The sequence below is a fragment of the Bidens hawaiensis genome, unplaced genomic scaffold, assembly GCF_021521415.1.
Source record: "Bidens hawaiensis isolate Kalapana, Puna unplaced genomic scaffold, B.hawaiensis_p1.1 tig00033154_1, whole genome shotgun sequence".
Lineage (NCBI taxonomy): Eukaryota > Viridiplantae > Streptophyta > Magnoliopsida > Asterales > Asteraceae > Bidens > Bidens hawaiensis.
In genome coordinates this window covers 190,695-205,843 of record NW_027495672.1, presented here as the reverse complement: position 1 = coordinate 205,843, position 15,149 = coordinate 190,695, and the positions used below count along the sequence as shown (strand labels likewise).

Genomic DNA, 15,149 nt, shown 5'->3' with positions numbered 1-15,149 from the left:
ATCAAAAAAAAAAAGAAAAGGGCATTTGGGCGCCAGCTAGGTAGCGGGCTATGGGGCTTAAGAGGTGGGGCCACAACCAATTCCAATCAAACAAAATATCACACTCGCATTCTTATATTAAAAAAATTAAATAATAAGTGTGTTTTTCACTTTTTAATTAAGCCACTATACCGAGTCTATTATTGGCATGTAATCAAGCAATGTAATTACAGTTCTAGTCCTTTAAGTATAGGATAACTTGCAGATCGTGATTTTCCTGAATAAATCCATGACAAAATCACACCATGGCTAATATCATTGCATAAGATATAACTCCATGATAAATGATATCATGCTTCTAGTGGGATTATTTAAGTTTGGATCTTTTCTAAAGACTAATTTATATATACTAAATGGTAAATGGTAGTTGTCTCACAACTTTCTACGATTCATAAACTTGTTATATTTTAATAGATTTTTGTACACATGTTCTCTCATGCATCCAAATCTTCGATGACAATACAAACACCGTCAACTCAAAAACACAAGAAGCGTAACCTTACCTTCGTGAATCAAGACACATTAACTACTAAGATGAGTTGACTGCATCACTGATGTCTCCATCCAGCAAACTTCAACAAATTAATGTGCTCCGCAATATTTTACTATCACTAATATAACATTGTACTGTATTTCATTCTGTACACAAAAATATTTTCATACCATAAAAATCTACATCACTGCTGCTAGTACTAAATTGTACAAAAAGAAAACAAATTGGACGAGAGAACGCTCTTGAGGTTGATCATGTCTTATGTTTGATGACATCTTCAACCAATCAAAGTGGGATCCTGAAATTTACTCCTTTGCCTACTGCATCATGTAAAAGTATAAACATGTTAACTTTCGTTTTAAATTAACTTCATAATTCTTATTTCTCTAGTGTCTTAGACTACATATATTTTAAGACCACTCTCCAAGAAAAAATTCATACCTTTCCAGCAACAACAGATGATACTTTCCCCTTTAGCGTCTCAATCATCTGCACTTAAAAAATTGCATTTAAAATACACAAATCTTTAATAAAATCCCCCATATAACTAAAAGCCATACCAGGGTTGACCCTTTTGCCCATTGATCAGCAGAAGCGGCTGCATCCTTCAAATGCTTAGAATTCGGACCATCATAACTTAAAAAGTAAGTCGAGTTATCGGTTGCTTCAGCCACCCAATTATTCGTTTGGTCCTTCGCACACTTGACGAGATTACAAAACCCAACCTACATCACAAATGAAAAAAATTAGTTGTAACAAACTTAATTTCTTTATATTAATTGACAAAAACGCCCTTGGCTATTAATGAAGAATGTGACATACCGTTGATCCAACAAGGTTGTAGTTAATCGGTACAATGGAATCACAGTCAATAGATGGTGAACAGAAGCTAATTGCAAGCAAAGAGTCTGACAGTGACAGCTGGCGTGGATGTGATGAAATGCTGCCATCCGTCACAAAAACCCATTGTCTCTTCTGTTGTGAAGATTTATTTACTAGGCCCACGTATATAACAAACGCAGCAACATCAAATTCACTGAACAAGCAAAGAGAAACTGAATGTTGACTGTTTTGACTTCAAGATACTGATTTTGTGCATAGTTAGAAAAATACCTGGAAAGTGGAACTTCACCCATTTGTGATAATGATACCGGTTTCCGAGGAGTGAAAAATGGCCTGAAATAACAATTGCCATGCAAGATAAAAAAAGTCGGTTTGGGTCAGTTTTTGCCTCAAACAGAACCAAAAACCAAAAATTTCAGTTTTTGAGTTTTTTGAAAAACCATCTGGTTTCGGTGTTTTCAGTTTTTGGTTTGGGTTTGGTTCAACTTTTCAGTTTTACAGTTTGAGCTTGAAAAAAAATAGGCTAAATATAATGAAATTGGACCTAAAACTTTGAGCTAAATCTGTTTGTTTATTAATGACTAATCAATTATTGTACATTGAGTTTAAATACTTGGGTTACACGACTTATTAAATATTTAAAATTCAAAGAGAAAAATGAAAATCAATTAATTCGGTTCTTTTTTTTTATTTAGTTACAAGCAAAACTGAAACAGCTTCAAAAATTCAAATTTTACGAAAACATAAAAACCAATCTGCTGGCTTTTGTTTTGTTTCATTTTTTCAGTTTTATGCACACTGAATATTTTATTAACGGAACTCTATCAAGTATGATTAAAAGCTTATTCAATAACAAAAACTAACATTTTAAAATAAAATAATTTCAAAGTTTTTGTGAATTTAAAATGGTGAAATACACTTTGCTCAATGTTGGATCTATTTCCTTAGTTGACCTATTAGTGAACAAAACAAAAAACAAATTACCCACTTACAATTTAATGGATTGAAATTGACATTATAAAATATTCATCCCAATATGAAAAAATGAGAAAATAAATGACTTACTGAAATTGTTGAATCGTTGATTCAGATAATGGGCACCATCTGGTTGTAGATCCTCTCGCACGCAAATAAATAGTGTTTGTATCAGAGTTAATTGGTGTGAGGCCTGCAACAGCATATGCCCGTCCCTCAACCAACTCTGATTGCTGCAAAACAACATATTATTATTATTATTATTATTATTATTATTATTATTATTATTATTATTATTATTATTATTATTTTGCATTCATTAATTTATCTTGTAATCTTGTGATTTGAAGATTTGTTGAGCAAGAGGAATCGAGTTTATATGTTATTACTTTGAGCATAGAAGAAAGTATACATAACTAGATTGAATGCATGAGTGCATGACACATAATTAACCTGTTTTTCAGTTGGATTCCATATTGTTATCAATCCCTGTTGTGTGCAGCTCTTCTGAACATAGCTTTGGCTATTCAAACCAACCACTCTGACCCTCATGAGAGTGCTGACTTCCCTCCTGCTTAATCCAGCGTCCTCCAATGCCTTTTCAATTAATTTATCTATCTCTGATTGTTTAGTTGCCTACGAAAAAAACCAGAAATACTCATATATTTCATTGTTAAAACATTTTTCTTTATTTTGGCCCGTTTGACCAATTAGACATAAGCATATGCGGATATACCTCAATCTTTGCTTGATAAGTAGCAAATGATGTCAGTTGTTCTAAACTCATGCCAGCCATAATAACTTCCGGTTCAGCAGCTTGTTCTAGAAGCTTTGAAATCTTCTCTCCTTCATCGTCTTCAATTTGGAAACTTTTTAACCCTGACTGAAACTCAGCCATAACACCCTCCATGATGCTTGACCGTCTACACAAAAGTCAATCAATAAACTTCTTGTCATTAGTTAAAAAGAAACTTGCAATATGGTCAAACCACAGGGACCATTTGTGCAATTTTTCTCTTAATTTAACAGCTAATTTCTTATCAATTGTAAGTATAACTGATGTAACAGATTTACCTCTGGTCATGCAATTGCATACTTTTGTTTTCCATCCTCTCTGATCTCACTACAAAAACTCCATCACTCAACCTAAAATGAGAAACAATAAAAACTTTTTTCTATATATTAAAAAACTGAAGTAGGTGACTAGGTGATACTTATATTATATTAGCTTTAGCATACCTTTCCCTGTATAGAACAGGGTATACCCGAGTGATTCCAACTAATGTGCTGGGAACTACCCCTCCAGAACCTTTAATACACTTGAATGCTAATGGAACACAACCACTTTTACCTAGACATACAGCAACACCACACATGAGATCAAAAAGATAACGAACATTTTATTGAAAATCTTATACAGATTATCATTACATTAATATATGTTAGTTATACTTGATACATTCATTATTAGGCTTGTAAAAGAACCGAACGAACGCAAACGAAGAATGTTTGTGCTCGTTCATATAACTTTAACCGGACAGCATATACTTTTAAATAGAAACAGAGAGGATGCGCGCATTTTTAAACCAAGCTAGCCACCTCATTTCGCTAACACCTCAAATGAGAACAGAAGAAGAGACAGCATATACTTTTAAATGGAAACAAATAATGCACATATATATGTAAATAATTCTTACAGAATCCCAAACGGTCAGCCCAATGAGCTCTATATGTCCCATTGATGTGTAAGCATAAGCTAACCATCTTTGATGATGCCTAGTGAAAAAAGGTACTTTTATGAAAGCTATAATTGGTAAAAAGTAAAACAATAGATATTAATAATGAGAATTACCTCAAGGGGTGAAACAGGTGCATTCCAACCAGATAAACTAGCTCCGCAGATCTTCAAAAGATAATTACAATTTAGTAAAAAAAAAAATAAGAATTAAGAAAACAAGTGTCATTCAACAAACTAAGTGAAATGTTTTTAAGTACCCTAAGTTTTTGTCCCACAAACAATTTTCCAGAAACAAGTTGCTTTAAAAGTAATTCATCCAACATGGCTTTTACTGAGTACCTAAAAGACAAAGAATTCACATCCGTTCACAAAAATCAATTTACAGACTTAATTACTTTTTACCATCCGTCTGTTAATTCTATGCTTAAACTTTCAGTGGCATTTGATGGCTCTATATCTGGTTCTGCATCACACTTCAACTGTATAGATGCAATGCAAAGTATCAAAGGAGAAGAAGGTGGAGCATCTCCTTCAAGAATTCTCTTCAAAGCTGATCTGTGAGCATTGTTAACTTCTCTCTCGTATCTATAAAAAACATAGACTAGTCATAAATATAATAACTAACTTACATAAGCATGTCTGTATTCAATAAGTCAGTTAAGAAAACAAGAAACCCAGATTAGAGAACGTGCAACTGCAAGTACCTGTATTTCAGTTCCTCGAGCACATTGGAAATAGTTAAAAGTTTCCCAGAAAATTTAGCAGGATATGATCTTTCATAGCATGCAAGTTTCCAGACTATCCCTCTGTAGTGATTTGCAACCCACCTACAGTTACAAATATAAATATCCATAATGATAGTTATAGCATTCATATCTTAATTAGATAGACAAATAGATTAATGGATAATCCCCACAATTAAATAAAGAATATAGTAAGAGATAAGGAATTATTACGAAATATTATGCTACTTACTCCTTTGAAAGAATTGAACATCCTGATTGAGCCAACATGTGAAAAAGAGAATCCAGGCCAATGCATTTTATACCAGATTCATCCTCAAACATGTGTTCGCCAGCATTCTCTGAGTTTATCTTTCTTAACCATTCAGGAAAGTTCTCAAACTATTGACAAATTGAGATTAATTCATTACAAACTCAGTCGAGCCAAATGAAATAAAATATCCAAACAATGAGAATGTATGTTTATAGTCCACTAACCCTGTACTGAAAAAAAGGAGGCTCTCCAAGATACTCATCGATATATTTGCCAGCAAACTGAAAAGGGTATCGAGTGGAAACCCTTCTTTTGCAGCATGAACCTTCAGAGATTTTAGGCATTGTACCTAATATAATTAAATAACAAATGTTTATAAATAACTTAATACAAGAAGCAAATTTGAACAAATGTATTTGAACTTACCACTAGAAACTAGTGTTGAGTTTTTGGTCAACGGAGGGATAAATTTGGAATTCCGTGGCTTCTTGAACGGAGAAGGATACCTTCGACTTGATAACTTCCTTTTTTCTCCTGTAACTTGTTTACTGTCGGCACCAAAAGTATTTGAAATATCTACCAATGGCCTATTCAAAGCCTTGTGCACACTTAAAGTGTTATCATTATACTGCTTGATATCATGTGATTCATGTCCCACTGCATCAAATTCTTTGATCAAATTATTTTTCAGGCCTATCGTCTTATTATCAGATAAAACTGATCTTAATGGGGATATAAAGTTGTTATGCATTTGCTTTGTTTTAGCTTTTGATTTTGATATTATATCACTAAAAGGTGTATGCACATTATTTTCTTTGTTCATATCAGATGAAAATAGCATATCTCCTTCCTTAAAAAAGTTCCCCAAATCAGGATCGCCTAGAAGACTCCTTGCTTGTTTTAATGCATGACCAGAAACGTTTACAGATCTGCCGCCAGCTGTCTGAAATCTCATAACTGGTCGTCGTGGTGGTTTTCTATCCTTGATTTCACCTCCAGAATGAAACTTAGAGCTTGAATTTGGTTCTTGAAACCCTAAACTAGTTCCAGCATTTGCAATTCTTGATTGTTCGAGGTCTTTGGAAGCATTATCAAGAACAGAATTTTCTTCAAATCCTAACAGTTTTCTGGCTTTAATGAGACCTGTAGAACATATTTTTACGGCTTTTCCTGACCCTGTTGTGAACATGCAGCCGATTCCATTATCTGGACCAACTGTGCAATCTATCATATTAAAACATTATGTATTACAGAAATATAAAATATAAATGCAAATATTATCAGAATGGCAGATCACCAGTGTCAAGTATGTAAGGGTGTAAATGCATAAGCATAACTGAATTACTGAAATGAAACATCTGGGGTAGTTATTCTGCTTCTTTAAGCATACATTTGGTACATTTTCTTCAGTATACGATTAATAAGCCAAACTTTAGTGCATAGTTATCAAAGGCGCTAGGTGCACTCAAGCCATATAGGACTCACCTGGGGCCTAGGCGCAAGGCACAAAAAATGAAGGCCTAAGAAAAAAAAAGCCCACTTAAATAAAAATAAAAAAAATATAATATTATGTATTAGAAAAATATCATTCTTCATATAAAATAAACAAAAAACTATTATATAACATTTAATATCATTCGATTAGAACATAAAGTTCTAAAAGAGTCAAGATTCAAATGTAATTTCAAAACTATAATATTAAATTTATTTTTTTTTGTTAGAACAATAATTTCAAATATACTATAAAACGATTACAATAAAGTGGCAGGCAAACGGGCAACAAGCTGCGCCGCAACCCGGGCAACATTTTGTTATTTCAAAACTGGAATAACAAAATGTTCAAAATATAGTACCAAAATGTTCAAAACATGAAAACCAAAAGCAAAAAAATTAATAAATGGTAATGGTTCAAATGATCATTGTTCTTTATTTGTCATCAACTCCAATAGTGGTATTGTCAACTTCTAGAAGCGAGGGCCTAGGAACTAGAAGCACATATATTGAGCCTCGTCTGGAAAATGGGCATATGTGCAATAATTGAGGGCTTTTAAAAACTATGCTTTAGTGATTGCTATATTTTCTGATGCAGACAGGTCACGACCGAGCCGGGCATAGACTCACAAGTCATTGACCGTGTATTTATGAGTTGCGCTGCCACTACCAAGTCAGCTCGTTTGAGTGTTATTGCTCATATGAGTGAGTAAAAAGAAAGAATTCCGGCATAAAGTTTGGTGCTATTTTTGACCTATGAGTGTTATCTTTAGTACTTTTGAAGTTTTGGTATTAACTAGAATATCTTAATTGCTAATTGCAATAGCTTTTTATATTAAATTTGTGGAATAGTCTAAAATTTCAAAGAGAAGTGACCCGCTACCTGAAAAAACCTCATATTCTTGGTCTCCAAAAATAGAACATGCTTGTTCGATAGAAGACTTTCTTGCTGCAACCAATTTCCCTGAGCCAGTTTGAAATGTCAAAGGAGTCTCAACTTTATCATTGTTATCTTCACGTACCTTAAAGCGCCCTGTTTTGAAAAGTCAAAAAAACAAGATTCACCCGATCAGTATGTTGTTATGAACATTCATGATTAGTGAAAAATAATTCTATTTTGTTTTAACTCAAAACGCTTTAGTTAGTACAGTCTGATTATACCTTCAACTTTTGGTATTCAACTTTTGGAACTACACTACTAGTTTTGAACTATTGGTATTACCTAAATGATCTTAGTTGCTAATTATAATAGCTTTTTTTAATTATATTCATGAAATAGTATTAACTTTCAAAGAATGTGATGCATTACCTGAAAAATCCTCATCGTCTAGGTCTCCAAGAATAGAGAATGCCTTTTCGATAGAAGACTTTCTTGCTGCAACCAGTTTCCCAGATCCAGTTTGAAATGTCAAAAGAGTCTCAACTTTATCATTGTTACCTTCACATAACTTAAAGCGTCCTGTTTTAGGCGAAAAAACAAGACTCCAACAATCAGTATGCTGTTATAAGCATTCATGATTAGCAAACAATAACTCTATTTTGTTTGAAATTAAAACACTTTAGTTAGCTCAATCTGATTACACCTTCAACTAACCCCACAAGTAGCAATAAACAAGTACTTGGATCTCATTTTAATTTGTATATAGTAAGACATATATCTAAGTTTATACCTACTAATTGAAGCAAGTGATCTCATTTTAATTGTAATGTTCAAACTAATAAGATGTATGTATATTCAAAACTTCAATGTCATCTCCATCATAAAAGCTTTCATATAAACAATAGTACACTTTAAAACCAAATTCTCCTACTTTTAATCCAATACCTCTTGAACCGAGGCAACATATATAGCATGTTTTCCTATCTCAATAGAGGCTATTAAGTATCCTTTAGATGAAATAAGTACAGCATTATATAAAGGAAGAAATGCGTAATAATGAATCAAATATAATATACTATGGTCTCAGACAATGAGTATTTTATATGATAACATGGCATAACCATAATGCCACTTTATCTCTCTTTCTTGGATGGTTAGCAATCAACAAGTATGACAATTACATTGTTAAAGCAATCTATATGTCAATTTTTATCTAAACTCTAAACATTATAAAAATAAGTGGATGATAGACCTGTTTCTACAAAGGCATTATCATCACCATCTTCACCTCCAAACATAGATAGTGCTTTTGCCATGGATGACTGCTTTATAGCAACATGTTTCCCTGATCCAGTCCGAAATGTGAAAGGTGTGCCAATTCCTTTTGAATCATTCTCTACCTTCAAATATTCTGCTTAAAAACAAGTAAATACTCCATCAATCAATGCTGAAAAATCATAAAATGAAGAACCCATACTGAGATCATAAGCAAACCTGTATCAGCATTAGCTCCAATGTCTTGATTTACAGGTATACATGATGCTTTCGCTAAGGAAGACTGCTTCACAACAGCCATTTTTCCCAATCCAGTTCTAAATGCTGGAGGAGTCTCACATTTAACACTTTTATCCTCATATAGGCTGGCATATCCTGCAATTGAAACAAAAAGTACTTCAAGTCTTCAACTTCAAAACCCTACTATCTATATCCATTCCATTATTCTACACAACTACACAACTTGAACTCAAACACACCAATTGTCCTAATATGTATATGTGTTTATTCAGTTCCAACTTCCAACTTTCAAATGCATCAATATGGTGTTTCTCAATCATCATACTCGTACAAAAATGTTACAAATAAAGCTCTCTCAAATGCAAACCTGAATCAGCATTAGCTCCAGTGTCCTGATTTCCAATTATACACGATGCTTTCACTAAGGAAGATGGCCGCACAACAACTGGTTCCCCCAATCCAGTTCTAAATGCAGGAGGAGTCTCAATTTTAACACATTGATCCTCATACAAGTTTGCATATCCTGCTTTGAAAACAGGCAACACTTCAACTGTCAAAACCCTAATATCTATGCTTATTCTATTGTTTTACACCATTAACTACACAGCTTGAACTCGAACACACCAATTGACCTAATATGTGTATGTGTTTATTCAGTTTCAACTTTCAAATGCATCAATTAAGTGTAGGCTTGTAAACAGCCAAACGCTTAGTGAACTGTCCGTGAACCATTTGGCATGAAGTTTATTTATGTTCGTTTATTCAAAAAACGAACAAACATGAACTAAAAATTTGTGTTCGTTTAATTAAACGAACAAACATGAACACATGTTTTTTCGTTCATTTATGTTTGTGAACGTTAAATTTTGTTCACTTATTTATGTTCGTTAAATATTATAAAGATGAGTCATCTTACTTAATGGTTTTATATTTGTTCGTTTGTGTTTATTTAAGTGTGTTTGTTTGTGTTCATTTATGTCTGTTCATATATGTTTGTGAACTGTTGGTTCAGATTTTAAGCAAGCAAACACGAACATGTTTATTTTTTAAACGAACGAACAAGAAGAAAAATATTTGTCCAATTAAGTGTTTGTGTTCGTTTAAAGTTAAATGAACAAACATAAACATGCCCTGGTTCGTATTCCTTCAGTACGTTTACAAGCCTAACAAATTAGGTGTTTCGCAATCATCGTACTCCTACAAAAAAAACGTTACAAGTAAAGCTCTCTCAAATGCAAACCTGTATCCGCATTAGCTCCAGTGTCGTTATTTCCAGCTATACACGAAGACGGCTTCACAACAACAGGTTTCCCCAATCCAGTTCTAATCGCTGAAGGAGTCTCAATTTCAACACCTTGATCCACATATAGGTTAGCATAACCTGCAATCGAAACAAACAATATTTCAACCGTCAAAACCCTAGCTTAATGTCTATATTCATTCCATTAACTACACAACTTGAACTGAAACACACCAATTGACAGAACTATATGTAAGTGAAGTTGAGAATTAGGAAGATAATAATACCTTGAAACAATAGATCGGCTATTGAAGGAAGATTGTGAGGGTTCTCAATTAGAGGTGGTTTATGTGATTCATTGGTGTGAGAACGTTGCCACGTGTAATCGTTTCCGGCGTCGGAGAAGACTTGCCACGTAGACATTTATCGGCGAACGGATAATATGTTAATAATCGGAGAAGACGAATGTATTTGTTTTTGGGATTATTATTATTATTATTATTATTATTGTTGTTATTGTTTTGAGCTGAAAATGGAGCGAGAATTTGCTCCTTTTTTTATACAAAAGGCGGGAGTTATGAAATTATCATTTGGTAAAGTTTCAAATGCGACCATTATTTTTAATCATCTTAAGCGTTCACGATAAGGCGTTCTTGAGTTTTTCTTTTTAGAGTTTTTACATGTTATCCGTTTTTTTATTGTGAGTTATTTTTAGAAGACGTTTTTCAAAAAAGTTCTTGACCAATGACTAGAAATAATGTGTTGGAGTTAGCCTTTTTGCAGATGATGGGGACGTGTGAAAGGTTAGGTAGTGGATTAAACAATAATAAATAATTTATTATAGTAAAATATGGTGATTATGTGACAATGTTTTTAGGTGTATTTATGATTCTTTATTGGGCGAATTTTTGGTGTTTTTAAATAATTGTGTTTTTATGGCGTAAAAGTTGACGATATATGTTTTTGGGTGTTTTTGACTTTTTGCACCTCTTTATTGTGGGTGCTCTTACATCATGTTTCTCAACACGACAACACGTTTTTGTCATTGCACTATATGCACAATGACTTAATCCGCTTTGATATTTTTTTATTTTGCTTATCAAATTGTCTATTCGAGACATGTATTAATGTAACTTGTCTAGGCGAATCTTTACATTTATTACATGAATTGTTGTGTAAATTGTCAGCATCACTCACTTCAGGAACAAGCAAATTTAATTTGTTACAACCATGAATCTCTTCGTTAACAAACGCATCTTCATGATATACATAGTAACCCCTGAACAAGTATCCACACTAGCAAACAACTATGTTTGTTTTACATTCTACTTTAACCATAATTTTTATCGAAGTATGACGAGTCACTTGTTGTGAAAAGTTGATATTGATTGGCATGAACCTTTAGTTGAGTATGTCTTTCGAATTTCATCTCTTGTTATAGGGTGATAAGAGGATATAAATTGGTTTCGTCTAATGAGAAACCATCATTATCAAAATGTATGGGTATTGTTAGAAGAAGACCTGAGTTTTCTTTTTTATATATATTCCAATATTCCCTATACTTGATAGAGGACAGCCTTACAAAGATATGTGATAACAAACTTGATCGCGAGTTTGATTCTCGTTTTGCTACCACAAGAGCAGAGCTCTCTGGTGTAACAAACGGTGAAACGAAAACCAGGTGGGCTCGGGGTCCAAACCGATAACCTTTACAATAGGTCTAGCTCAAATAATTCATTTTCAATATCCATACACAAGTAAGATTCGAACTTAATCATTTGAAGAACCCAAATCCGTGTCGTTGGGTAATTGTTTATACCATTTTTTTATAGTTTAGTTTTATCCACCTTTTGTTATCGTTAGTATTGTTGTTATTTTTTTAAGTAGTCTAACCAATAATAACACAAGCAACCAGTCACACCGGTGTTGGCAGCTCCATCTAACAAAATGTCAGGTGCAGGCGGATCCGATTCTGCGGCGGCAGCCCGCGGCATGCCGTTGAAGGAATGCGAGGAGATGATCCAAGGAAGCCTTAGAAGTAATAATAATAATAATAATAATTTCCTGTGTTCTAGGGTTTAGTTAGGGTTTATTTATTAATGACGTAATTTGAATCCAGATCCAACGGTGAAGTTTTTACGGGAGCATTTGGAGAAAAGTGGATGCAGTATCGCCCCCAATTTCATCAAGGCCGTCAACTGCGACCAGCGAATGAGTGGTGGCTATGTTCGTGGAGAAGGGGTACCAATTCATTCTTTATTACTCATTATTACTGTCAGCTTAACTATGCTTCGCTTTTATCGAAATGTTAATGCTTGATAAATAACTAAATGATAGTTTATTACTCGTTACTAACACGAACAAGGGCATGTTTGTGTCCGTTTATTTAGGGCATGTTTGTGTTCATTCATTTAACTTTAAACGAACACGAACTCTTAATCGAACAAATATTTGTGTCCCTATTCGTTCGTTTAAAATATAAGCGAACCTAAATGAACATAATTGAACAAAGATAAACAAACATATATGACCAAATGTAAACAAACATAAATGAACACACCTAAATAAACACAAACGGAACATGTGCTCATGTTCGTTCGTTTAGTTTAATGAACACAAATTTTATGTTTTTGTTCGTTCGTTTATTAAATAAACAAACTTCCCGGCGAATAGTTCACCGAACGTTCCGTTCGTTTGCAGGCCTAGTTAAATATGCTTTGTGTTGATCAATATTAAAGAAAGTGGCAAATGTTAATTCTTGATAAAGGATTGGATTATAAAGTTAGATTGTAAAGGAACTGAATGTGTTCAGTGAACTGTATGGCGGAAAGTCCGTTTATGGTCATTTGTTTAATAAGCAAATGGACATGAGCAAGGAATTGCGTTCAAATAGCTAAATGAACGAACATGAACATAGGCCATGCTTGTAAACGTTCAATAATGTGTTCGTTAATGTTTTTTCATCAAAGGTTTTTACTATTTATTAATGACTTTTCTAGTCATATAGATTTAAGCAAAATTATTAACTATAAAACAAAAATGTATATGAGCATTATGTGATTAGTGTATAGGTATATTAACATATGGATATAAATGTTAAAAAAGAAAACCAACACAAACTTGGTAGCCGGGCCAAACCATTGGCACTGACCATTCTTGGTCAGCTAAACCAAATAAAACGTTGAATTTGTTCATTTGTGTTCGTGAACCGTTCACGAACAAGAATTATGTTCGGTTAGGTATCAGTGAACCCTTTACTCGTCTGATAAAAGCTTGACAGACGAACATGAACTAGGCTTTGTTCAGTTTGGTTGGTTTACACTCTACAGCCCTTAACTTGACACTTGACAGTCATTCATATCTTTCTACATGCTTGTATTTGTTTGAATTCTTTCAATTTTTTTATGTTGTTTGAATGTTGTAGATTGTAGTATGCAGTAATCATTTGACCATTCAAGATGAGGTGACTCAAGTGGTTATCCATGAGTTGATCCATGCATTTGATGATTGTCGAGCTGCAAATTTGGACTGGACTAATTGTGCTCATCATGCCTGTAGTGAGGTCTGAATTCTCATCTACCTTCTTATATTCTTTCTAAATTTGTGCATTTAAGATCCTGATCTTCAAATGGCCTCGGGTTTTTGTTGTTTATATCTGAACAGATCCGTGCTGGCCATCTTAGTGGTGACTGTCATTATAAGAGGGAACTGTTGCGAGGTTTTGTCAAAATAAGAGGCCATGAACAAGTAAGTTTGTTTGTTTTAAACACATAATATTTATAATAGTAATCAGTTTTATCTTTTAAAGTTCTTACTGCGTGTGTTTTTTTTCTTTATGAAGGATTGTGTGAGAAGGAGAGTAATGAAGTCATTGGCAGCCAATCCTTACTGTTCAAAAACAGCAGCTAAAGATGCAATGGAAGCCGTTTGGGACACGTGCTATAATGATACAAAACCATTTGACCGAGCTCCTTGATGATATAATTATATGCTTTTAAGGGCGATATTTATCGGTTCATTAATTCCTCATTTTTGTTCTAAACAAGTTAGTTTTTAAGTAGACTAAAGCATCAGCACCCAAGTCGGTGTCAACTTATATGATGATATTCAACTTTAATTCTTTTCATCTGAACTTTGTATCTTTATAATGTATGCAATTCTGTAATAATATATTTTTCAACTTTACGTATCATTTTATCTGTAGTTGATGATGCTCTTTCCGGGTTTTGTTCAGCTGATAACCTGTATGTATCATTCTTGTATACGGGCCCATATTTATATATTTTTAGTGTACGTAAACATTATTACACTACACTTTGCAAATGAGTTGATTTGGCTAAAAAAAGAAAGAGTCGAATGAGTTAAACAAACTAGCAAAGTAGACAGAATTACAAATTTTGTCCTTTAAAAAAAGCCAAAAACCGGTTCGTGTCCTTTTCTAAGTTTCCTTGCAGGCGGTGTACTTTAAATTTTTTTTTTCTACACGTTATGTCCTTTACGCTAACCGGGTTAGAAAAACTCAGTTAAATGCCCTCACGTGAGACGCATGTGAGGGCATTTTTGTCTTTTTGCCTACCCTGCTTCTTCTTCATCACAAGGGCAGAAACATCCCGCCGGAAAACTCGTCGGAGCTCCGGCATCCACTTCCGATAATAATAATAATATTATCGTTTGTTATTGTTATTATATAAACTCAAACCCTAACAAACTTCTTACCGGAACTCGAACTGCCAATGGCGTCACTCCGATTCACTCCGTTCTCAACCTGTACGGACCGATGTTCACCGGACGTCAAACTGTTCCGCTGCCGGAAGCCAGTATCCGTCCGGTGCTCCGCCGGAGACTCTACGGTTACCGGAGGCGCTGATTTCGATGCGAAGGTGTTCCGGCATAATTTGACTAGGAGTGATAATTATAACCGGAAAGGATTCGGACATAA

General features: G+C 33.9%; 2 protein-coding genes across 3 annotated transcripts; one reads left to right on the top strand and one right to left on the bottom strand.

Annotated features, from left to right (window-relative positions):
- Positions 1-515: 515 nt before the first annotated feature.
- On the bottom strand, positions 516-10,701 carry LOC143584531 (protein BREAST CANCER SUSCEPTIBILITY 2 homolog B-like). 2 transcript variants are annotated; one of them, XM_077066562.1, is made up of 25 exons: positions 10,498-10,701; positions 10,211-10,351; positions 9,338-9,493; positions 8,950-9,105; positions 8,708-8,866; positions 7,885-8,034; positions 7,459-7,608; positions 5,511-6,308; positions 5,309-5,433; positions 5,064-5,212; positions 4,793-4,915; positions 4,491-4,673; positions 4,346-4,427; positions 4,203-4,253; positions 4,048-4,126; positions 3,590-3,701; positions 3,425-3,496; positions 3,087-3,273; positions 2,804-2,986; positions 2,441-2,583; positions 1,646-1,708; positions 1,355-1,568; positions 1,093-1,257; positions 974-1,021; positions 516-852 (listed from the first exon to the last, which is right to left on the bottom strand). In XM_077066562.1, exons 1-25 carry the CDS (start codon positions 10,631-10,633, stop codon positions 850-852), a joined length of 3,828 nt encoding a protein of 1,275 aa, XP_076922677.1. In that variant the 5' UTR covers positions 10,634-10,701; the 3' UTR covers positions 516-849. The 2 variants fall into 2 exon arrangements, with proteins under 2 accessions (XP_076922677.1, XP_076922678.1); XM_077066563.1 differs by lacking the exon at positions 9,338-9,493.
- A 1,411-nt stretch (positions 10,702-12,112) lies between these two features.
- LOC143584538 (mitochondrial inner membrane protease ATP23-like) lies at positions 12,113-14,426 on the top strand (the record flags this gene model as incomplete). Its single annotated transcript, XM_077066567.1, has 5 exons — positions 12,113-12,248; positions 12,330-12,451; positions 13,635-13,772; positions 13,874-13,957; positions 14,052-14,426. Coding segments are annotated over 5 exons (615 nt in total), but the record flags the coding sequence as incomplete, so codon positions are not given.
- Between the last annotated feature and the right edge of the window lie 723 nt (positions 14,427-15,149).

Excerpts from the sequence above, each read along its gene's own strand:
- LOC143584531 (XM_077066562.1), bottom strand. The coding sequence starts at position 10,633 with ATGTCTACGTGGCAAGTCTTCTCCGACGCCGGAAACGATTACACGTGG. Across the intron at positions 8,867-8,949 it reads TGGAGCTAATGCTGATACAG|AATATTTGAAGGTAGAGAAT; the intron begins GTTTGCTTATGA and ends GTTTTTAAGCAG. Across the intron at positions 2,584-2,803 it reads GGAATCCAACTGAAAAACAG|CAATCAGAGTTGGTTGAGGG; the intron begins GTTAATTATGTG and ends GTTGTTTTGCAG.